The sequence below is a fragment of the Cervus elaphus genome, chromosome 2 (genome assembly GCF_910594005.1).
Source record: "Cervus elaphus chromosome 2, mCerEla1.1, whole genome shotgun sequence".
Lineage (NCBI taxonomy): Eukaryota > Metazoa > Chordata > Mammalia > Artiodactyla > Cervidae > Cervus > Cervus elaphus.
The window spans coordinates 40,523,996-40,547,903 of NC_057816.1; the positions used below are offsets into that span (position 1 = coordinate 40,523,996).

The following is a 23,908-nucleotide window of genomic DNA, read 5'->3' on the forward strand; positions in this document are numbered from 1 at the left end:
GTCTCCTGGAGAGGAGACTCCACCAGAGCCCCACCAGACTCTCACGGCGTCTCCTTGAGAGGAGACTCCACCAGAGCCCCACCAGACTCTCACGGCGTCTCCTGGAGAGGAGACTCCACCAGAGCCCCACGAGACTCTCACGGCGTCTCCTGGAGAGGAGACTCCACCAGAGCCCCACAGAGACTCTCTCGGCGTCTCCTGGAGAGGAGACTCCACCAGAGCCCCACGAGACTCTCACGGCGTCTCCTTGAGAGGAGACTCCATCAGAGCCCCACGAGACTCTCACAGCGTCTCCTGGAGAGGAGACTCCACCAGAGCCCCACAGAGACTCTCTCGGCGTCTCCTGGAGAGGAGACTCCACCAGAGCCCCACGAGACTCTCACGGCGTCTCCTTGAGAGAAGACACCACCAGTGCCCCACAGAGACTCGCACGGTGTCTCCTTGAGAGGAGACTCCCTCAAAGCTCACGACGTGGGCAGGAGAAGACACGAGGGCTAGAAGCCAGGCCCAGGGTTGCCCCTCAGAACCCCTGGCACAGAGTGGGGCAAGCGTGGGGTTTGGACCTAAATCTGGGGGAAGTCATTCCTGCCCTGGGGCCCCTTTTCCTGCGTGAAACCAGGGAGGGTGAGCCAGAAGCACGGACATCTAACATCTTGCGTGTGTGTGTTAATCACTCAGTTGTGTCTGACTCTTTGTGACCCCTTGGACTGTAGCCCGCCAGGCTCCTCTGTCCATGGGATTCTCCAGGCCAGAATACTGGAGTGGGTTGCCATTCCCTTTTCTAGGGGATCTTCCTGATCCAGGGATCAAAGCCAGGTCTCCCGCATTGCAGGTGGATTCTCTACCTTCTGAGCAGCCAGGGAAGCCTAGTATCTCGTCAGTATGCTATCTCATGCGGACAGTGTGTGACTCTGCTGTGTGTGTTTGAAACAAGGCGCACAGACCGATCCACACACAGCCGTCGGATCCGCACACGGCTGTCCGGCAGCGGTGGAGGGGGGCGGTTTTGACCGGAGCAGGTGCCCTGCCGAATGGGGTGGGGCTCCCTCTCCCCGGCGTTTGGAACATCACAGGATGCCCCTCCCTCATGCGCTCATGCCTCATATATTTATTTTTCCAAACCTCCTTGGTGTCGGCAGGTAAAACTGACTCAGAGTTTCAGGGCTGTAGACACAGATGTTTTCCTTCAACAGGAAACCTGGAGGGGTGTTTTCTTTGACTCTGATTAAAGCTCCTTTTGCCTCAGGAGTTTCTTTTTAATAGAGACATGCACACAGATGGTCTAGTTGTTCTAACACTAAAGCCTTCACCACAGCATCCTCCTTGAACTGGCACAGAAATGGTAGCTGCAAGTAGACGCTCCCTCTCCCATGGCTTGCTCTGGGCAAGAGATGTGCTCCCCGATTTCAAGCGGAAAAATCTTGCAAACTGATTATTTTCAAAAAGACCTCTAGGGTGGGATACCACGTAGTGAATGCGTTTGGAAAGAGAGAGATCGCTGTCTTCCGTTTCCCCAAGGTGGGCCTCTTTGTAACTTCCTTAAAGACAGTCTGGAGGGAGTTCACCTCTCCTTGCAGGGGAAGGGGTGTGAAAATGGCATCGCTAAGCCTTAGTTTGATCCTGACTGTCTGTGGAACCCGGAGTATGGGAAACATCTCTTTTCCCACTCTTCATCACCCAGTCTGTAACACAGATAAGCTTGAGATCTTGGAGCAGTGTGCCACGGTAGACAAGGCAACTCTGGTAGCCAGAGAGAAGCTGGGCTCAAATCTCAGCTCCGACACTTAGGGATGTGGGGCCTGAGGAAAATAGCACGTTTGTCTCAGTGTCCCCATCTGTAAAATGGGGAGACCAATATCTCACATATAGCCGGCGTGAGAATGAAACAGACTGAATCATACAAGGGCCTGGCCCACTGTGGGTGACGGCTGAGGTCTGCCTGGGCTGGGTGAGAACTGCTTTCTCTCACACAAGTGGTGTTGCCTGGTCCTCCAGCTGGGGAACCCCCTGGTCCTTTCTGACAGGAGGGAGTAGGCCCAGGGGACGCTCTCTGCCTTCCACACCCAGGAGGGAGCGGTGATGCGGGGGCCAAAAGCCACGGGGGAGCGGGGAAGCAGACCCTTTGAGTAGCTGTACCTCTTGAGCCATTAAAATGTTAGGTGACAATGCTGAAACACGGACAGCTAGCCCAGTCCACCCACGCCTGGCTCTTTATCTCCCGCAGCCTCATAGAGTGTCTAACACCTACTAAACACTTCATAAACTTAAAAAAAAAAGTAAAGAGAAAGTGCTGACAACATAATTCTCATTGAAGAAATCAGAACGAAATTAGGGGCACGGTGTGATGATGACTGGGCAGCAGCTACATCCACGTACACACGCAGGGACATGTGGGATGGGGGCACAGATGTGGCACAGCGGGAGAAAGGCCGCTTCCTTCTTCCTTTAGAATTCTGAATAACGCGTCAAAGTTACTTTAGGAATACAAATTCTAAAAGTCAAGAAGTGCTTTCTCCTCATAAAGCGACGGAAACCTGGGGAGGCGGCGTGGTGAGGAGGACACAGGTGGTCAGGGCCCCCTCCTGCCGAGGGAGGAGGTAGACGGGCCCCTGGGCTGGACATCTGGGGTCTGTCAAGTGGAGGGAAACTGAAGCTTTGTTCTCACCCAGACACTCCAGGGACAAAGCGAGTGGCAGGAGCTGAGCTCTGCTGGAGTGAAGAGGGACGGTGACCACTCAGGTGCCCACTCCTGAGCTCAGGAAAACTTCCCTGTCTGCACATGCGTAGGAAGGCTCCTCGGCGGTCACAAAGGGAGGATGTGCCAGCCCATAATAAGTGTGGACATACTCCCACAGGCCTCTGTGGTGGGGTCCCTCTTATCAAAACTTGTACTCATATCTTGGACGAGTCCTAGGACAAGTCCCGTGTGAAAAAAAGAAACAAAATAATTGGCCAAATGTAAACAAAGGCCTTAAAGGACTGTCCTATGTCAGTGATTTAAATCACCTCTCTACTGCGTGCCTCATTCAGGATGCCTACACTCCTCCCCAGGTGTATCTCTGCCTATCTTCTGACTTACTGTACTCCTCCTCGTAACAGACGGCTTGCCCAGTGACTCAGTGGGAAAGAATTCACCTGCAATGCAGGAGCCGCAAGAGACTAGGGTTCGATCCCTGGGTGGGGAAGAGCCCCTGGAGGATGAAATGGCATCCCTCTCCAGTATTCTTGCCTGGAGACCCCCCCATGGACAGAGCGGCCTGGCGGGCACCTCATTAGAGAGGATGCCTATTCCCTTTGTCTCCAGGTGTGTATTTCTGCCTTGCTTCTGTCTTAGATATTAATAAACTGTTCTGCTGTGTCTCTAACAATATCTGTTATGATGCTTTTTGCCTCCTTGAAACATTCTTGCTTTCCAATGAGGAAAAGGACCAGGGAACTCTGCTTCCAGCCTCTAGCCCCTGGTGGTCTGGTGGTTAGCACTCATGGTTTTTATCCAGGTTACCCAGGTTCAGTTCCTGGGCAGGCAACTAAGATCTCTCTTTGGGACCACTCACTGCTCCAAGATCTCTGCCATTTCTAGCAGATCTTCTTAGGGAAATTAATCTCTCTGGGCCTCAGTTTCCTCAGCTGTAAACAGAAGGTAATAACTGATGCTCCACCCATAAGGCTATTGTCACGCTTAAACAGGGTGGCCTGTGAAAGGGCCAAGATTACTCATCCTTTCCACCACCTTTTCTGATGGGTTTGTTACAAGTTGTAGTAATGCAGTTGTTGTGTCCAACTCTTTGCCGCTCCATGGACTATAGCCTGCCAGGCTCCTCTGTCTATGGACTTCTTCAGGCAAGAATACTGGAGTGGGTTGCCACTCCCTTCTCCAGGGGATCTTCCCGACCCAGGGACTGAATCCAGGTCTCCCGCACTGCAGGCAGATTCTTTACCATCTGAGCCACCGGGGAAGACCCTGGTAGTTACAAGTTGAGGCCCACTCTAAACTTCCGCACATCATTGCTGGGTGCTGGACCTTTAACGATAAAGGATGTCAGATACCTGCTAAAGGCAGCCAACACCCTTCCAAGGGATGCAATGGCCTCAGAATCAACCTCAAGCCATTCCATTTCCTGTCTGGAAACAGCTTTTAGGAGACAGAGAGAGGGAAAGGTCTCAATTAAATCCAGTTGGAACATAGCAGGAGGTGATGGGTGGGAATAATAACACAAAGTTTGCTCTCCTCATCCACATTTACATGGCTTCCACTCATGTTCTTTGTGGCTGAGGGACAATTTCAGCAAAACTCAGGCATCTGGTTGGGCAAGGGAAACCACATAATGGGGCAGACCTTAAAGACTGGTCTTGATGAGCAATTATAAGGCATGTACCACTATCCAGCCTCCCTTCTCCTAGGCTGGTGGGGAGGCATATGGAGAAGTGCTTTAGATGTGGGTGAGCACTCAGTAACCTCCTGGCCCAGGCTCCAGTTTCACTGGCAGGGGTGGAGTCTAGAGGAATACAGGGGCTCTTCTGGCCGTCAGGGGTGGGGATCAGGGCCCATGTTCCCAGGCCAGCACTCTGGCTGCTGGCTTGTCCTCCCCCAGCCCCTCCCACCTCCACGGGTTCCCAGCCTGAAGCCAGGTCTGGCTGCTTCTCCCTCACTTGACTGCATCTGGGGATGAAACCTGAAAAAGCATAATTTCTCACTAGGGGTTACAGTGCGTATTCTTATTTAGAAATGAGGGTGTTGTGTGGTGGCCAGAGAGGAAGGAGACTTTGGAAAGAGCTACAAAAAGCTTTCCTGAGAAAGATCACACAGGATACCAACAGTATAAGCTTTCCTGACAACATGAATCAAGAATCTAGGTAATGACCATTCTCTTTGCTTCAATATTTCTGTTCGTAGGAATTTATCCTTGGGAAATCATCAGGGATAGGAAGACTGACCTGCAAAAATGGGTATGAGAGCAAAATTATATTTGCAAGAAGATAGAAACCATCTAAGTGTCCAAGAGTGGAGAGTTTCTTACATGAACTGTGATACACCAGGCAGCTATGAAAATGACACTGTGGAAGAATGGCTAGTGACCTGGGGGAAACCCCCCAACACACATTATCTTTAAAAAAGCAGAAAACAAAATTGTACATGCAATATAAACTTTATTTTGTTTTCTTTTCTCTAGACAATCAGATTTCCGAGTCTCAATCGCAAATTGTCAGCTAAATGAGATTTCATATAAATCATCACATATTTAATTTTGCTTTTATAAATGCTAAATTTGGTGGGGGTAAGGCTGGAAAGAAATATTCCAAGTTGCAAACAATGATTATTACTGGTTGTGTGACTAATATTTTATTTTTAATACTTCTCTGGATTTTTCTCAGATGGACATGCACTGATTTAAAATCCAGAGATAAATGTCATTAAGAAGGAGTTCTTTCATGTTCTCTGACACAAAGACACAGAGCTGTGAATTGCAGATGGCATGAAGAACGTGACAGGGTGGTGGTCCCCAGAGCAGACAAACTCCTGGCTGGGGTTTGAGCTCCTAAACTATAAATCTGCCAGAAGCCTGCAGGGCCTCCCAGCCACAGTGTGGGTCAGTTTCTCTCCATGGGGTTACAGGACACTCATGTGCCTGATCCAGGCATTTCAGCCTTTGGTCCCAGTGCTTCGAGTTTTAATCCTTTTACAGAGGTGGTTGTTGTTATTTATTCACTAAGTCGTGTCCGACTCTCTGTGACCCCAGGGACTGTAGCCTGCCAGGCTCCTCTGTCCATGGGATTTCCCAGGCAAGAATACTGGAGTGGGTTACTATTTCCTTCTCCAGGGGATCTTCCCTACCCGGGGACCCACCCTGTGTCTCCTGCATTAGCAGGTGGATTCTTTACCAATGAGCCAGCGGGAAAGTTCTTTACAGAGGTAGTTCACCTCTAAAATGCTGAAAAAATACAGCCCAGCAGCCACTCCCACCTCAGTGGCTTTCTTCATTAACGGATCAGAGAGAGAGGCCCCTAGGGTAATGGAAACTGCCTGTGGTCACAGAACAAGGGAGCACAGAAAGCCTGTGCGGGGGCACCTTGGCAGGAGGGAAGGGAGCAAGAAGACCTGAAGAGGCTGGGGGAGGACAGTGGGGCTGGGAGGGCGGAGTGGGCAAGCAGGATGGAGGGAGGTCTTTGAGTCACAGCCGTGTAGGCCAAGTGTCCTAGCAAAGAGGACCCCAGAGAGAAATGGCCCCCTTGTAGGGAAAAGCCAACTCTGCGTCCATGTTGGAACTGTTTCTTTGACTTACTTTCTGTTGCTTTTGTTATTAATTTTAAAAAAAATGCAAAAAATAGAATGGCCTGCTTCAGAGAATCCTGCCCCTCTGCCTGACTGTTAAACTAAAGTGCCTTTGTTCAGGACCCTGTCCAGCTGTGGACAGCTGGAAGGAAGAAATGAACACATCCCCTGCCAGAGGCTTGCCATTCTAGGAGATATTTGCAAGATTAATGGCCTTTTTACTTTGCTTCCTCACATCCCCCATCTCTGATCTACAAAAGAACCTGGCATCCAGCCCCTGTAAGATGGTTATTTTGAGACATTAGTCTCTCATCTTCTCAGACAGCTCTCTGAATAAATAAGTCGCATTGCTTGCCTCAGCACCCCATCTCTTGGGTTTATTGAGCTGTTGTGCAGAACAGCCTGATGCTGTGTAGACAGAACCACTGCACAAAGGTGCCCCCGCCACCCCCTCCAGCCCAGCTTCTACCCTCAGGCTCCCGGCCCGGGCAGCACATTACCTCGTTGTTGGTGCCCACGTCCAGCAGCACAGGGAGGCACTGTCGCGGGTTGACGCCTCCGCACGCCGTGTACAGGGCCAGCTTGCCCACGGGGATGCCCATGCCGTAGCAGCCCAGGTCTCCCAGGCCCAGAATGCGTTCCCCATCAGTAACCACCACCGCCTGGAAGGAAAGGCAGGACATCTGTATAAACGGCCTATTTGGGCATGTTGGGCCTGATGATGATGCTTACTGTGGAAACGGTAGGGATGTGTGTGCTCAGACGCTCAGTTGTGTCTGACTCTGCGACCCATGGACTGTAGCCCTCCAGGCTCCTCTGTCCATGGGGCAGGGATACAGTAGGATAATCAAATAGTTAGCTTAGAAACCCCATTAGGGAGGGGACTTTAGGGGGCTTTGAGAGACCACAATAAGACTAATGATCATTCAAGAAAATAATGAGAAAATTCTGAAGCACTGTGGGCTTGCTTCACTCACAGAGCAAAAGAAGTCCCTTAACATCAAAGCCAGATTGGCTTGCTTAACAATAAAATCAAGACAACTTGCTTAGCAAGTTAAACCATGCAACAGAAGCACGAGACAGGCCCCAAACAAAACAATGGAGGCATGGGACCTACATACTTCACAGTGAGCTCAGTTAATTAGTAACCCCCAAAACATGCTCTTTGGTCCCTGAGACATGTTCTTTGCACAACAACCCCCAAACAATAAAACAATAGTAGCGGATTAGGCCTACAACTTGCCCAGTGGTGTCTTCAGGTTCAGCTCAGTTCAGTTTAGTTCAGTTGCTCAGTTGTGTCTGACTCTTTGCGACCCCATGAATTGCAGCACGCCAGGTGTCCCTGTCCATCACAAACTCCCAGAGTTTACTCAAACTCATGCCCATTGAGTCGGTGATGCCATCCAGCCATCTCATCCTCTGTCATCCCCTTCTCCTCCTGCCCCCAATCCCTCCTGGCATCAGGACGACCCCCAAACAATAAAACAATAGTAGCGGATAAGGCCTACAACTTGCCCAGTGGTGTCTTCAGGTTAATGACCCTCAGAACATGCTCTGTGCACACAAAAAACAATCATTTATGGAAAGGCGACTTTTCAAAATGAAAGACCCTTATTGTACTGAGACCTGAAAATATTTTTCCAAGGTGCTATCACAGTCCTGGCTGGACCACGTAGGGACAAGAAAACTCCGCTGCCCTACCTGGGGGAGGAACTGATGAGGGAACCATGACGTCTACTCAAGAAAGACAAAGAAGATCCTCTCCCCCGCCCCCCCTCTTCCTGTGAGGATGAAAATGCAACCTACTGGGTACTCAGGGCAGTGAGAGCCTGCCCGTATGGGAAACTTACAACCTTACACGTGAACCAACTCTAATAAACTGTGTGTGCAAAGTCGCTGCAGTTGTGTCCGACTCTGCGACCCCATGGCCTGTAGCCCGCCAGGCTCCTCTGTCCATGGGATTTTTCAAGCAAGAATACTGGAATGGGTTGCCATTTCCTCCTTCAGCAGATCTTCCCCACCCAGGGGTTGAACTCACGTCTCCTGCATTGCAGGCAGGTTCTTTACCGCAGAGCCATCCCTGAGTCGGGGCAACTCTGCAAAAGACACTGTGCTAAATCCTGGGGGAAGGAGCTTCAGTTTGCTTATCTATAAGAGCAAGAATGCGTGGACCCCGCCCTTGAAAGGAATAATGGGCAGAAGAGAGATGGAGCCTGTATATTTACACTGACTCTGGGGCAAATTACGAGAGCCGTGTAATAGCTCAAGAGCAGAAGAGACAGAGAGAAGGGAGAGGCACTTCCTGCAGGGCAACCCTTCCTCAGATGAGGGGGACACACATGCCAGACCTCGGAAAGGTGGAGATTACCCGTTTGATGCAAAAGAAATTGAGGTCCAGGGCAGAAGTGGTGGGGGTATAGGCTGTGTGTGTGTTGGGGAGGGCGTGTGGGTCGGGCCCCAGGAAAGGAGGCAATGGAAAATCAGGCCCGAGTCAGACTGAGAGGGGCCCTGAAGGTCAGGCCAAGGGAAACCCCTCAGGGTGACAGTGAACTTGTTTATAGGTCACCCCAAGCTGCTCCCCAGCACTGGTTCCCTCCATCTCCAAATGAGTGGAGTTTGTGGGGCCACCCAGCCCTCCCCTGGAACCAGCTTTGGGTCAGGACGTAGGACCAGCTCTGAGACGTGGATGGGCACCATAGGGATCACTGTACTCCATGCAGGCACAGTGCTGGGCCCCGCGGATAGAGAGACGAAGCCTCGGTCCTGCCAGGAAGGGTTTAAGATCCAGCACCCACAAGCTCTGTGGAATCTTCTCTCTCTTTCTCCAGGGGTGAGAGCACAAAGGGCCTTAAATAGAAACTGGTGTATGGATTTTTAAAACACCCCTCCACTTCTGGAAAGGGGGCTCTCGAGAGGGCAGCCGACCCGTGACTATCATGCTCTCTCCCTGAGATTGGTCTCTTCCTCGAGGGCGAGGCCCTTCCCCCGACCCTGTCTCACGTCTCACGTGGTTCTCCCCACACCTGTCAGGGAGGCAGGTCTCTGATGGTTATCTCCGATTCCCAGCTGAGCAAACTAAACTCCTGGACCTTCACGTTCTGTACATATTTGCTCAGTGTCAGCCCCACGCCAGGCACTGCACTGGATGTTTCCACAGCAGTTATCTTAGAAACGCTGGGTGACTTACCAAGGGCACCTTGCTTGTGAATGTGGTGAGCAGGGGTTCTAGTTAGGCTTCGGGTTCCTGGTCTGGGCTCCTTCTGCTCCCCCACCCGCACCATTCAGCTGAGAAAAGCTCCCGCGCTCTTGGCAAAGCCCTGCCCCACCTCCCATCCGACCTCTCCACGGCTGCCTCTGACCCCCTCCTGGCTGCTCTCCCCGAGTCTGAGCCTTCATGCTGTTCCTGGAGGCCCAGACTTTGCCCATTTCCCTACCATCTCTCTTACCTAAAACCTTCTTATTCTGATTCCCATTCTCTCACACTTTCTCTCTGCTGAGGTGCAGAGACAGACACGGTGTTCTACAGAGGAAACCAGTTACGACTCCAGGGTGCTCTCCTTACAGCTCTGGGGCTTTTCAAGACGGTGGCAGGGGACTTCCCTGGTGGTTCAGTGGTTGAGACTCCGCACTCCCAAGGCAGGGGGCATGGGTTCGATCCCTGGTCGGGGAACTAAGACCCCGCAGAACACACAACACGGCCAAAAAAAAAAAAGATGGTGTCAGAGCTCTGACAGGGTCCCTCCCAACGTGGAGATGTCTGCAGGCCCTTGACTGCAGGCCTGACTGCTCCGAGGGGAGATCTCACCTCCATCCGCCATCCACTCTCAATCCTGTTGTGCTAACGGTTGCATTACTTATTAATTTTCCCATTTTTTTTTAAACTGGAGTATAATTGCCTCACAATGTTGTGTTAGCTTCTGATGTGCGACAGAGTGAACCAGCCGTGTGTGTAATACACCTGCATCCCCTCGCTCTGCCCGCCCTGTAGTCATCTCAGAGCACTGAGCTGAGCTCCCTGTGCTATACATCAGCGTCCCACCAGCTATTTTACAAACAGCCATTCTACAAAGCCCTCCCTGTGGCTCAGTGGTAAAGAAGCCACCTGCCAAGGAGGAGATGTGCATTCGATCCATGGGTTGGAAAGATCTCCTGGAGAAGGAAATGGCAACCCACTCCTCTAGTCTTGCCTGGGAAATCCCATGGACAGAGGAGCCTAGTGGGCTGCATTCCATGGGGTCACAAAAGAGTCGGATGCGATTTAGTGACTAAACAGCAGCAAGTGTGTATATTGCAACAGCTTCACAACCAGGCCCAAAGGCCTTTTGTTGTTGTTGTTCAGTTGCTAAGTGGTGTTTGACTCTTTGTGACCCCAGGGACTGTTGCCTGCCAGGCTCCTCTGTCCATGGGATTTCCCCTTTAGTGCCTTCTAACTGTCCATAAAATAAGAGTCCAAAAGGCTTATCTCTTTAATGACAGGAACCCAACATGCTTTCTGGAACTTATCTCCAGTCACTCATCTGCACACAATTGCTCCCTTTGGTCAAACCCTCACTCCCGCCAGAGGAGGGACACACTCTGTATTCACCTTTGGTGTCTCTCAGCCTCTATATTCTTCTCTCCTCCTGCACTTTCCCCAGGAGTGCGAATCCTGCCATTACAACCTAATGTGATTTCTCCTAGCACCTGCTATATTTACCATGCACCTGGCCTGCGCACCCTTCCTGGCTGCCCGCCTGCCTTCTGCAAACAATAATTAAGTACCTACTGCTTGCCAAGCCCTGCATAAGGTGCAATTAAAACCTTTAATAGTGATAGCATTTGGGTTCTTATTCAACATTTAAAAAAAAATGCACATCTTATCTCACCAAACAGCCTAAAGGTTAACAGCAGGGGTTTTGGCATCTGATAGCAAGCACTTGAACTAGTCTCCTTGATAAAGTACCACATGTAATCTTGGGTCAAACAGTAAGTTTTCTGAGTTTTAATTTCCCATGACATTGGAATAATTATAATATCCAACTCATTAGGCTGTAAAGATGAAAGTTGTTAGTTGCTCAGTCGCATCCGACTCTTTGCAACTCCCTGGGTAAAGATGAAAAAGAATAAATGTCTCATTTTAACCAGGGGCCTTGTACAATAAAGTAAATGACTGGCATATGATCACTGCTCCTATGATTAAATTGATGATTATTATTTAGGGCAAAGGCTACATATTGGAATTTTTAATTGTTTCATCTCTCTTTAATTCAGCCTCACCACAGAGAGGCCACGCAACAATTATCTGTTAAATGAGTGCATGAAAAGGAAACCACGGGAAGACATTGGCAACTTTTAATGAAGTCTGGCTATATGGGCTTCCCAGGTAGCGCTAGTGGTAAACAACTTGCCAGCCAATGCAGGAGACATAAGAGACACGGGTTTGATCTCTGGGTCAGGAAGATTCCCTGGAGGAGGAAATGGCAACCCGGTCCAGTACTTTTGCCTGGAGAATCCCATGGACAGAGGAGCCTGGTGGGCTATAGTCCACAGGCTCAAAAAGAGCTGGACATAACTGAAGTGACTTAGCACACATATAAAACTCAACAGCATTCTAACCTTGACATTGTTGTTCATTCCAGTGGCAAATATTGTCATCTCCAAGCAAATGCTTACAGCTCACTGTCTTCAGACATTGCCACTTGGATGTCCAGTTGCTGCTAAGTCACTACAGTCGTGTCCGACTCTGTGCAACCCCATAGACGGCAGCCCACCAGGCTCCCCCATCCCGGGGATTCTCCAGGCAAGAACACTGGAGCGGGTTGCCATTTCCTTTTCCAATGCATGAAAATGAAAAATGAAAGTGAAGCCGCTCAGTCGTGTCCGACTCTTAGCGACCCCATGGACTGCAGCCCACCAGGCTCCTCCGTCCATGGGATTTTCCAGGCAAGAGTACTGGAGTGGGGTGCCATTGCAGTCCTTCCTAATTCTCCAAGCCTTTAATCCAATGATCTCCCTTTCCCATTTCTCCTCTTCAACTTGTTACTTCTGCTGTCCTTCCCCCCTCTGTTACCGCCCATCTCCCAGACTCAGAACTGTCCAATCTGCTTTGACTTCTCTCTTCCATCAGTCAGCTACAGCCAACTGGTCACCAAGTTCTGCCGATTTAACCTGCTCCATATTTTTCTCATGTTTCCCATGAACTTCATCCACGTTGCTAACCTTAGGCCAGCCCATCCACCTCTCATTTGACCGCTTTAGTGGTCTCCTAACTGGTCTTTCTGGGCTTCCCTGGTGGCTCAGAGGTAAAGAAACAGTCTGCCAATGTAGAAGACATAAGAGACACAGGTTTGATCCCTGGGTCGGGAAGATCCCCAGGAGAAGGTAATGGCAACCCACTCCAGTATTCTTGCCTGGAAAATCCCATGGACAGAGGAGCCTGGCAGGCTACAGTCCATGGGGTCGCAGAGAAGTGGACATGACTTTGAGACTGAGCACACATGCAACGGCTCTTGGCATCTCCTTATCCCATTTCGTTTTTCAAAGCACACCTAGATTTGTCACTTTCTTGCCCCCGAGCCTCCAGTGGCTCCTGATGCTTATAAAATAAAGCTCAAACATCTCTGACTGACATTTAAGGCCTTCCATGAGCTACGTCCAATCTACTATTTGAATTTCCCTTTTACCCATTCCATGCTCCACCCAAATGGAAATACTGCTAATCTTGTATAAGGGGTTTTCTAGCCTACATGCTATTTTACCCCTTGATCCCTCTATCTCCTTGATCCAAATCCTACCATCCTTACATGTTTCAAGGAACAGTTCAAAAGACTCTTTCCTCCATATGAAGCTTCCCTTCTGGAATGTATCACTCCCAACTCTGAATTCCTGTAGCATTTTAATCTCCATGGCACCTAACCCTTTCTTCTTTGTATGACAGTTATATCTACGTCCTTTCATAGAAACTCTTTAAGGGCAAGTAAAGGATCTTGTCCTCTTTGATTCTTTAGCACTTGCAGGCTTGGGACCTGCATTGCAACCTGAACTCAGTAAATGATGGGCAATGTGATTGGCCCAACAGAGAGAGCAAAAGCTCTTCTCCACGGGACTGAATTCAGACCTGGAGTAGACAGGCAAGTTCAGAGAGAAGACGCTGCCTCCTGGTTTTCGTGACATCCTGGGCCTGGGACCACAAGAGCGGGAGGGGTCAGAAGGCTGAGGGCAAACCTCAGCAGCAGCCTGGGGTTTCAGAGCCTGGCAGTGGCTTCCCCTGAACCACGGCATCACAGTTCCCCCGTCTGGATGGCTTTTACAGCTCATGACCCCTCGGTATTTCCGGTAACGGGGAGAAGATTCGGATGGACAGAAGGGGGATGGTGAGCCCCCTTCTTCCTCTGTCCAGCCTGCTTCTGACTTACTGTCCACCTCCCTCAGCCTGCGTGGACCCGGCGGGGCTGACCCAAGACTGAAACGAGGGCCACGTCTCCTGGCCTGCTCCGGCTCTGGTTACCCTGGGCTTGAAGCTCTCGCGTGGGCCGCCCTCAGCACTGTGTGTGAGGCCTTCTCCTTCCTCCTCCTCTTCTTTCCTCCTTCTTGCTCACCCTTCCCACCTCCTCCTCCTCTCTGCATCTTTTCCTCTCCCCACAACAGAAATAATGTCCAGGCTGTGGTTTCAAACCTTGGTTCCATCCCTCACCAGCATTGAACCTAACTTTCCAGTTGCCTTGTCTATAATACAGGGATGATAAGAATTCCTGCCTCTTGGAGGGTCTCTGGGAGAAGCCAGTGAGTTCGTCCGCATGAAGCACTTAGTGGGATGCTGGCAAGTGGGTGCGGTGCCGTGCTGTCCAGACCCCCTCAGAGGAGAGAAGCAGTCATTGCCCGAGTTGTACTTTCAGCCTGCTTGGGTACCTGCTCGACAGAATGGAGCCACCTCGACCAAAGTCACGCTCCGTTCCCAGGGCAGCGGCCCGCAGCCAAGGACCGAGGGATGCCTTGGCCCAACTCGGGATGACGGAAGAGCCGTCCCCGCTCCTGACCCTCCCTACATGCCCTGCTGGGTCTCCCGGGACCCCCCCCCCCCCCACTCAGCCCAACCTCTCCCTCTCCTCTGTCCTGCCTCCTATCCTTCTAGAGGCTGATCCCAAGAGCCCTCCCTAATACGCTGATCTCCACCCAAGAGAAATGTTTCCGGGGAAATCCAACTTCTGGCACTGACTGGGGCTTAACCCTTGGTGGATGTGGGCATGGCAGGCAGGCACTTGGCACTAAGTCTGGTCCAAGGTTAAAGGCCCAGGAGGCTGGTGCCCGTAGGCAGGGGATGCTCCCTTGGCTCCAGGGCTCAGCCGCCTCTCGGCACTGTTAGCTGTTAGGCCTGGGATGAAGGAGGGATTTGGGAGCCTGGGAAAGCTGTTGAGAAAGAGGGCTCTTCTGAGCTGAGCCTTCCTCCCTGCTCGGGGCAATGCCCTCTGTGGGAAAGAGTCAGAGAAGCAGTTCTCAGTCCCCTCTGCGATTTACACCGCAAGGCTCTGGGGAGCGGTGGGCAGAAGGCTCTTCCTCCCTGCGTGAGAGGAGCCCCCGAACCCCACGGTACCCCCAGCCCGAGACCATGACCTTACTTCCCTGACAGCTTACTCCTCTTCCTGCTCAGCGTGCAGTCCTGATTTCCGGCTGGGAAGCCAGAGAAAGTCCTCTTTTATTTTCTGAGTTGTTTCAGAAGCATCTCTCCCTCTCCTCTTTTTAAAGACTGCCTGGCTTTTCTCCCAGCGCTGTGGTCCCACTTTATACACCCATCGACAACGAACGCGAGTTGCAAATGCTCCGCGTCCCTGCCACCCCGCCTTTTACACTTTCTGCCATGCTGATGGTAGCTCACAGTGGGTCTTTTAAAGTCTATTTATTTTGGGCTGTGTTGGCTCTTCGTGGCTGCGCTCTGGCTGTCTCCGGTTGCGGTTGCCGACCCCTCACTGCGGAGGTTTCTTCCGCTGCAGGGCGCAGGCTCTAGGGCGGGCTTCAGGAGCTGCAGCGCGTGGGTTCAGCAGTCGTGGCTCGCAGGCTCTAGAGAACAGGAGCCGTAACTGCAGCGCGGGGGCTTAGCTGCTCTGCGGCATGTGGAATCTTCTCAGACCGGGGATCAAACCCATGCCCCTTGCACCGGAAGCTGGATTCTTAACCGCTGGACCACAAGGGAAGCATCTCTGGACCACCCCGCCCCTCCAGCCAAGAGGCGAACTACACGAGGGTCCAGAAGGACCTGCGCCTTGAACAGCTCTGCCTGCCCGGCTCGGCAGCTGGGCTCTGGGTGTCAGCGACACTTACTGGCGGGCTCATCTGAGGACATACATCCCCTACCCTTCCCCATCTCCAGGACCCACCTGGGCGAGGTTTCAGAAGCACTCCTTACCCCACTCTGAGGACAGTGTGGAAACCAAGAGAAATAATGTAGGGGCGTCTCTGTCAGCACCCCAGCACCAGGGACAGGACACCGAGCAGGGAGCCCCCACTAAAGGGAGGAGACCTTCATCTTCTCTTTTAGGGGCAACTGCAGAGAGCACACCAATAAACAAGACAGGCCGTGGCTTAGAAGATTCTGAACCTTTGGGAGGGTAGCCCTGGAGTGAGAGGGATGCCCCCTCCAGGAAAACGCTGTCATGGTGCAGGGTGGCGACTGGGGGCAGCCTGATCGGTCCTGACCGATGTGTGTGTGTGTGTGTGTGTGTGTGTGTGTGTGCACGCGCGTTAGTCACTCAGTCATCCGACTCTTTGCGACCCCATGGGCTGTGGCCCACCAGGCTCCTCTCTCCATGAAATTCTCCAGGCAAGAACACTGGAGTGCGTTGCCATTCCCTTCTCTAGAGGATCTTCCTGACCCATGGATGGAACCCTGGTCTCCTGCATTGCAGGCAGATTCTTTACCATCTGAGCCACCAGGGAAGCCCTGTTGGAAATTTTATTTGCAGAGTCTCAAAGTGTTAGTTGCCCAGTCGAATTGTTTCCAGGTCAGTCTAACTAGACTTCAAGCTCCTTGAGATGCTTGTACACCATCTTTATCCCCAAGCCCCCAGGGAAGGCTTACAGAATAGATGTTTGCTAAATGGCAGTTGAACGCAGCTGAGTTAGATGCACTGGCTGGTGTAACTCCTGCTTTCCCTAGAGGCACTGGATACTTCTCCTTGTCTGAGCCCTGCCTCGTCCCACCTCTCCCAGGATGACCCCAAAGCCCCTGTTTCTCCTCTAAAGTCACAACAGGGCTGTCTCCAACTCTCTGGTCAGTAGCACTTAGTACTTGGAAGGTTCTTAAAATAGGTGGGTTGAAGTCAACAGATACTTAGCAGCTAAGGTTCCAGTCTGAATTCATATCTCGATTTCCCAAGAGGAGGGAAGCACTTTGGGGTCAGGGTCTGTGTTCTCATTCTGCAATTCTCGAAGCAGAGCTCTGGGTGCAGCTTTGTAAGTTACGCCCTGACAGGAGGAGAGATGGGAACCTGAAATCCAGCCCACGAGCCGTCAAGGCCCTTTGCTAGTCTGGAGGAAGGAAGGAGCGCTTTTTTTCCTTACTGGTTAAGAGGGGATGTCGTTTCATCATTCTTTTAAACTCCCCGTAGCAGGTGGCACTAGGGGTAAAGAATCCGCTGGCCAATGCAGGAGACACAGGAGAAGTGGGTTTGATTCCTGGGTCGATCCCCTGGAGGAGGGATAGGCTACCCACTCTAGTATTCTTGGGATTCCCTCGTGGCTCAGACAGTGAGGACTCTGCCCGAAGTGTGGGAGACCTGGGTTTGATCCCTGGGTTGGGAAGATCCCCTGGAGGAGGGCATGGTAACCCACTCCAGTGTTCTTGCCTGGGGAATCCAATGGACAGAAGAGTCTGGAGGACTTCAGTCCATGGGGTCACAAACAGGGGGCAGGACTGAGCGACTGAGCATGCACACACGCACGCACACACACAGAGCTCACACACACACACACACAGAGCTCACACACACACACACAGCTCATACACACACACACACACACAGCTCACACAGAGGCACCACAGAGGTCAGTGCAGACCCCATGACTCTGCCCCTGGCACAGGCCTGGCATCTGGAAGATGTTCATCAGGTCCTTCTACTGAGTTCATTCAGCTCAGCAAGCATCTCCTGAGCGCCTACTGTGGACAAGTCTCTCCACAGCTGAACTGCCCAGGAAGGAGAACAGATCAGCCTATAGGACCTCCGAGCCTGTCCACACAGGGCAGGCTGGAGTTAACTTGCCATCAAGCGAGCTGGCTTCCCTTAATGAGCTCCAGATTTCATTATACAGTCATCCTAGGCACACCCTGGAAACTTGCTTCTTCTGAGACTGGGGCCAAACCCTGCAGGGTCAAGACCTGCCTAAGAGTCTAAGAAGACAAGCAGGAAAGAGAAGCGCCAGGCACATCACATGCGTGATCGCGTGCTCAGTCTGGTCGGACTCTTCGCGACCCCGTGGATTGCAGCCCTCCAGGCTCCTCTGTCTGCGGGATTCTCCAGGGAAGAATACTAGAGTGGGTTGCCATGCCCTCCTCCAGGGGATCTTCCTGTCCCTGGGATCGAACCCAGGTCTCTTCTGTCTCCAGCACCGGCCTGTGGATCCTTTACCACTGAGCCCCCTGGGAAGCCCCAGGGCACATCACACCCAGATGGAAGTGTTCTAACCGAGCTCTTCACTGAGGTCAGGACTGGAATCCAAGGGCCCTGGCTGTGGCGCCAGCCTGGCTTCCACGAGCCAAGGTCCTGTCATACTTGCTGTGGTTCTGAACCCCACCATGCCCCCGAGAGGGCCAGAAGTGGGTGGGACACAGGAGAGGTAGCTAGAGAGCAGCTGCCCTTGGTGCCTGGTGGAGGAGGTGGCCCAGGGGACTGGCTGGGAGGGAGGGAGGGAGAAAACGATGGTCAGCCTCTCAGCATCGCCTTGGGAAGTACAGAAACTGGGCTGTCTGCTCCAGTCCCTCCCCTGCTCGTGCGCCAGAAATGCCCTCACCAAGCAGCCAGGGCATGTTCTGTAATTCAGCTTCAACCACTTGTTTGCAGGGGCTTCCCAGGTGGCGTTAGTGGTAAAGACCCCGCCTGCCAAGGCAGGAGACCTAAGAGATGAGGGGCCATCCTGGGTCTGCAAGATCTCCTGGGGCAGGGCGTGGCACCCCACTCCAGTATTCTTGCCTGGAGAATCCATGGACAGAGGAGCCTGGTGGGCTACAGTCCAAGGGGTCAAAAGAGTCAGACACGACTTGGCAACTAAACAAGAACAAATGGGTACCAGCACTGTAGCGGATGCTGGGAGCACAATACTGGACCACAGAGAGATATCCTGTCCTACGGGGCTGATAAGGTGATGGGATATGATCTAAATCATTACTTAGCTTCCTTTTAAGCATATTCATTTCTAGATACAATCTTCACAAATTTCAAATACAGGATTATAGAATCATAGATGTGAAGAGATATAGAGGAATTATTCCTTTAGCCCAATGCCTTTCTGCCTTGAGTTGAGGTTCAGATCTCTTTTACAATATCCCCATCAAGTGACCTTGTGGTCCCTCCTTGGATACCTCCGATAGTAGGTGACTTACAGTCCATAGGATTGCAGAGTCGGACATGAGTGAATTGACTTAGCACACGCGCATGTGTGGCGTCATTCAATAAAATTTGTTTGCAGAAGTGATGATGACCTTAGAATCTAGAGTCCCTGAAATCTTCCACAAAAGTCCCCACGAGAGGAGATCTGGGTACACAGCCAGAGGCTAACAAGTTTCCTCAAAGCTGCACAATTTTGCCTTCTATATTATATATCATTTGTTATATTAAATGTTTTGAGTAAAACTGGAAACAGTGACAGGTTCGTTTTGTCATTCTGCATATACATCTCTTCCCCCACCCCCCACTTCACCCTCCCGCCCAACACGTACACTGCCATGCACACCCAGGTGTGAAGACGTTGCTCATCATAAACCTTTTCTGTTGGTGCAGAATGTCCCTGCCCTCCATCCTCGTCCCTCCAGTGCCTGACTGTCCAAACTCTACCCCTCAACTCAATGCTTTGCTCCAATGTCACCTCTTCCATGAAGTCTTCCCTGAAGACTTCCCATGAAGTCAAGATTACCCTGACTAAAAGGAAACTCGCTCTTTGAACACCCCCAGCTCTTCTGTGTGCCTCATTAATCTCTGACCAAGTCCCACCTGTTAGTCTTTTGTGTCTCTCCCTCTCACTTTTCTCATGAAAAGTTAGCTACTTGAGAAGAGGGTCCATGTTGGGTTTTCCCCTGAATCCACCATGGAAACCAGCAGAGAATATTCAGCAAGTAGTCAATACATGCACTAGTACTATTATTAATAATGCTGATCATGATGACAGACAATTTCACAAGGATATCTGGTTAATGCAAGCCTTCCCTCCGTGGTGCATCTGTGCTTGGCTATAACTGGACTGTGGTCTATGATCTGGGACCGGGGGAATGGATTCCGTGTCCTGCCTCCAGGGTTGCAATGGCCCCTTTTAGAGCTCAGAACGACTAGTGCGGGCTGAAAGGATTCATCCAACAAGACAGCAGTAGCAAAGGAAGCAGGATCATACCTTAATATCGTCTTCTGGCCAAGAGTTCAGCATGGTTGCAAGGTGGCCCTTGTCATGAATGGTGATAAACAGCCCACTAGGAAAACAAAGCACACGCATACAGAGACCAGTCAGACCAGGAGCACCGCAGGGACCACAAGGACCGCGCATCACTGCATCACTTAGTTTTGGCCACAGATCTGGGCCGAGGGGGTCCCTGTTCAAAGTCCAAACAGTTTACAGGACCCTGCGCTGGGTTTCCTTCAACCGCTCCCCACAGGGGAAGGGCTCCGTGGGATCAAGGGATGTATTCACCTGGAGTCTGTGCTCTCCCCAGCCTGTGCCTTCCTCCCCCAGACCAGGCACCCAGGACCCCAGAATCATCTGCCTGAGTGGTCCCAGGCTGCTTTCAGGGGCTGTGTGGGCCTCTTCTCTGGGTCCCTCCTTCCAAGGACAGACCACACTGCAGTGGGTGGGTCCCCAAGCCTGGGGCCATTACTGGAAGTTGGACGTGTGGGCGGTGATGTCTAGATACATGTCCACGTGGTCCCTTGCCGTGGAGGATGGAGCTGGGGACAGCCATGAGCCTATTTCCTCTGCACCACTTGAGTCTGAGAATTCTAAATTCAAACTTGGCCTTCCAGACCATGTGAAGATATATTGTAAAGCAGGAGGATGAAACATATTCTACTTAACAGTTTGTTAGCTTGACTTCGAACTTCTAATGTTTGGACCTAAGTCTGTGGATATGAATCTCCTGTCCTGGGATCAGTGGTGAGAGGACATGTGTGTCTGGTGGGGAGGTCGTGAGTGGTGCAGAGGGTGGCAAGTGGTTTGGACCACTTCCTTCTCCCCGCTCAATGCACCTTGTTTTTTTTTTTTTTTTTTTCCTGACCAATGCACCCAAGAGAGAGGCTCCTTTGACTTGTGAAGTACCCAAGCCCAAACACTCAGTCTGTTTTTGCCAGGGTGAGAGGGTTGGGGAAGTGTGTGTTGGGACGTGATTCCCTGTTCTACTTGCCCTGCCTAAATCAGAGTGCTTCCTCCAAACGGCTGCCATGGCTTCACAAGGTGCTTGGATGTTGTGACCCATTACTGAAGTCAAGCCCTCGTCAAGACTGGAAACACCACGGCCCTGTTCTCTGGTTCCACCAGTCTTGTGACACCCTCACCCTTAAGAAAACCCACTTTCCGCTCCCTGGGCCTTCCCAGCCAGGCCGCCGAGGGCAGATGGAGCCAGTCTTCCTACAGGGCAGACTGATCGCACCACCATCCACTCTCGGCGTCAGCCCACGCAGACTCTCAGCATTGACCAGCCTCCATGCCTGCAGTGTTTCTCTGACCAAATGCAGTCTTTTCACTCTTTGCAAAGACTGTTTCAACTTCTTTGCTCTCAAACCTCCAACTGCCTCACCTTTCCCCTCACTGCCCTAGTGACCATGTCTGTGATGTCTCAGGAAGCATCTCTGTCAGTTTTCCACCAGCGAACCTATACACTTCTGTATTCACAGCCAATCCTCCTGTTCCAGTGAAAATTACAGAGCCTGAAGCAGACAGAAACTGGAGAGGAATCCATCTCTGAAAGCAGGAACTATACCCTTTGAGAGTTGCCAATTTGGGGCTTTTGCTTGAGGGTAGTCTAACACGCAAGTAGCTTGGGGCAGCAGAAAGCCTCAGTCCTACTAGCTTGAGGTGTCAGAGAAGTGAATTGGAGCTGGAAGAGCACTCAGAAAGCGAAGGGGAAAGTTCTGGAAGGGAAGGAGAGGCAGAGAGGATGAACATCCAAGTTTGTGTGTAAAACCTGCCCAAATAACTGGCTGACGATTCAACTATACATACCCAAGGGTCTGATAAAAAAAACAAAACAAAACAAAACTGTAGCTGGACAATGGAAGAACCCAGCAGAGATTTCCACTGCTGCCCATCAGTAGGGACAGAGTTTGGAATTTCAGTCCAGCCTACTTGGACTCCAAAATCACTGTGGATGGTGACTGCAGCCATTAAATTAAAAGAGGCTTGCTCCTTGGAAGAAAAGTTATGACAAACCTAGACATCACATTAAAAAGCAGAGACATCACTTTGCCAACAAAGGTCTGTATAGTCAAAGTGATGGTTTTTCTAGTAGTCATGTATGGATGTGAGAGTTGGACCATAAAGAAGGCTGAGCACCAAAGAATTAATGCTTTTGAATTGTGGTGCTGGAAAAGACTCTTGAGAGTCCCTTGGACTGCAAGGAGATCCAACCAGTCAATCCTAACAGAAATCAACCCTGAATATTCATTGGAAGGACTGATGCTGAAGCTAAAGCTCCAATACTTTGGCTACTTGATGTGAAGAGTGGACTCATTGGGAAAGACCCTGCTGCTGGGAAAGACTGAGGGCAGGAAGAGAAGAGGGCAACAGAGGATGAGATGGTTGGATGGCTTCACCCGAATCAACAGACATGAATTTGAGCAAACTCCAGGAGCTAGTAAAGGACAGGAAAGCCTGGCGTGCTGCAGTTCCTGGGGTCACAAAGAGTTGGACACGACTCAGCAACTGAACAACAACAACAAAAATTAAATTACCCTTCTGAGAAACAAAACAATCCAGAGTTCACAGAATTCAGGGTACAGTGAGGTCTATTATAATAGCCTGCTTACTTTATCTATGTTAGACACCATCCATAATAAAAAATTTAAACAAAATAGAACAAGAAAAACACCACTGAACTCCAAACAATTCTTGACTTCCACGTTTCTTGCCAAGACTGATTCTTCCTTCTCCTCCCTCTCATAGCTACTCTTCTTGGAAGAGCTGTCTACACTAGCTGCCTCCATTTTCTCATCTTTCACCGAAATGTGTCTTTACTTAATAATGTGCTGCCAACACAGCTCTTGCCAAGGCCATGGATGACGTCCACTCCAAAAACACAAGCAGCTTTCTAGTTTTCGTCTCCTTAGTCTTCTCAGCAGCATCTGACACTTTAAGTCTCTGGCTCCTGTGACCCCACTTTTGCTTTTTTCCTTCTGCCTCTCAGGCTGCTCCTTCTTAGTCCCTCCTGCTGGATCATCCTGCCAGTAGGTGTTAGAGTTCCTCCCAAATTCGCACTACCCCGCTCTCCTTCTCACTCTTCCTGTTTCCCTATAAGGTCTCATCAGTGCCCAAGGCGTTTGGCCAGTGACTCGCAAAGATCTGCAGCCCAGAGCTTTTCATCTTTGGTACTACCAACACTTTGGGTGGGATAATCTTTTGCTGGGAAGGGTGGGGACGTCACGTGCGCTGCAGAATGCTGGGCAGCGTCCCCGTCTCTACCCACTGGATGCCAGCAGCCCCCCACACACTGCTCTGAGAGCCAAAAACCTCTCCAGACGTCGGTAAACGTTCCCTGGGGAGAAAATGTGCCGCTGATTTTGGAGCCGTTGTTCTAGACATTTACATTTAACTGCCTGCCTGACATCTCCCTTCGTATGTCTCAAAGGCACTTTAAACTTCACCTGTCCAAAACCAAATTATGATCTAAACTTGCATCGCTATGATTTAATACAAGACAGAACAAAAACCCAAGACAAACCCGATTCTCCTTCTTGCTCCCTTTCTCAGTAACTATTTCCCTCAGGCATGTAGTTTAACAATCCCAGACCCCTGGAAGCATCTTTGACGCTGTCCTTTTTCCCTTTTATATAACCCCTGCCAAGTCCTTCACTTCTGCTCTGGAATTAGCTCCTGGTTCATACAATTCTTTCACCCATGACACCACCGACCTGGTCCAGACTCCCAATATAGCTGCTCCCTAAAGAACCACAATAAATTTGTGACATCCTCTCTTGTCTCTACCTAATCTAGTATGTATACGAAAGAAAGAGTGATGCTCTTGAAATCAAAACTTTACTGTGTTTTTGGCTATGCCTCTCAACTTGCAGGCTCTTAGTTCCCTGACTAGGGATTGAAGCTGGGCCACGGCAGTGAAATCACCAAATCCTAACCATTGGACCACAGAAAACTCCAAAACCTTACTTTGTTATCCCCTGTGATAAATATCCTTCATGTCTTTCCATGGTTCTTGGGACAAAGACTCAAGTCCTTAGCCTGGTCCACCTAAGAGGCCCT

General features: G+C 50.9%; 1 protein-coding gene and 1 non-coding gene across 5 annotated transcripts in view; both read right to left on the bottom strand.

The window, feature by feature from the left end:
• ME3 (malic enzyme 3) overlaps positions 1–23,908 on the bottom strand; it is a 220,034-nt gene that overhangs the window by 59,573 nt on the left and 136,553 nt on the right. For all 4 annotated transcript variants that reach the window (XM_043876341.1, XM_043876333.1, XM_043876328.1 and 1 more), the window contains 2 exons: positions 19,841–19,916; positions 6,772–6,933 (listed from right to left, as the gene is read on the bottom strand). In XM_043876341.1, coding sequence (XP_043732276.1) covers positions 6,772–6,933; positions 19,841–19,916 — 238 coding nt within the window. The remainder of the gene's footprint in view (positions 1–6,771; positions 6,934–19,840; positions 19,917–23,908) is intronic.
• On the bottom strand, positions 5,171–5,240 carry LOC122677392. The gene has a single exon (XR_006335768.1). It is a non-coding gene; the product is annotated as a small nucleolar RNA SNORD30 (small nucleolar RNA).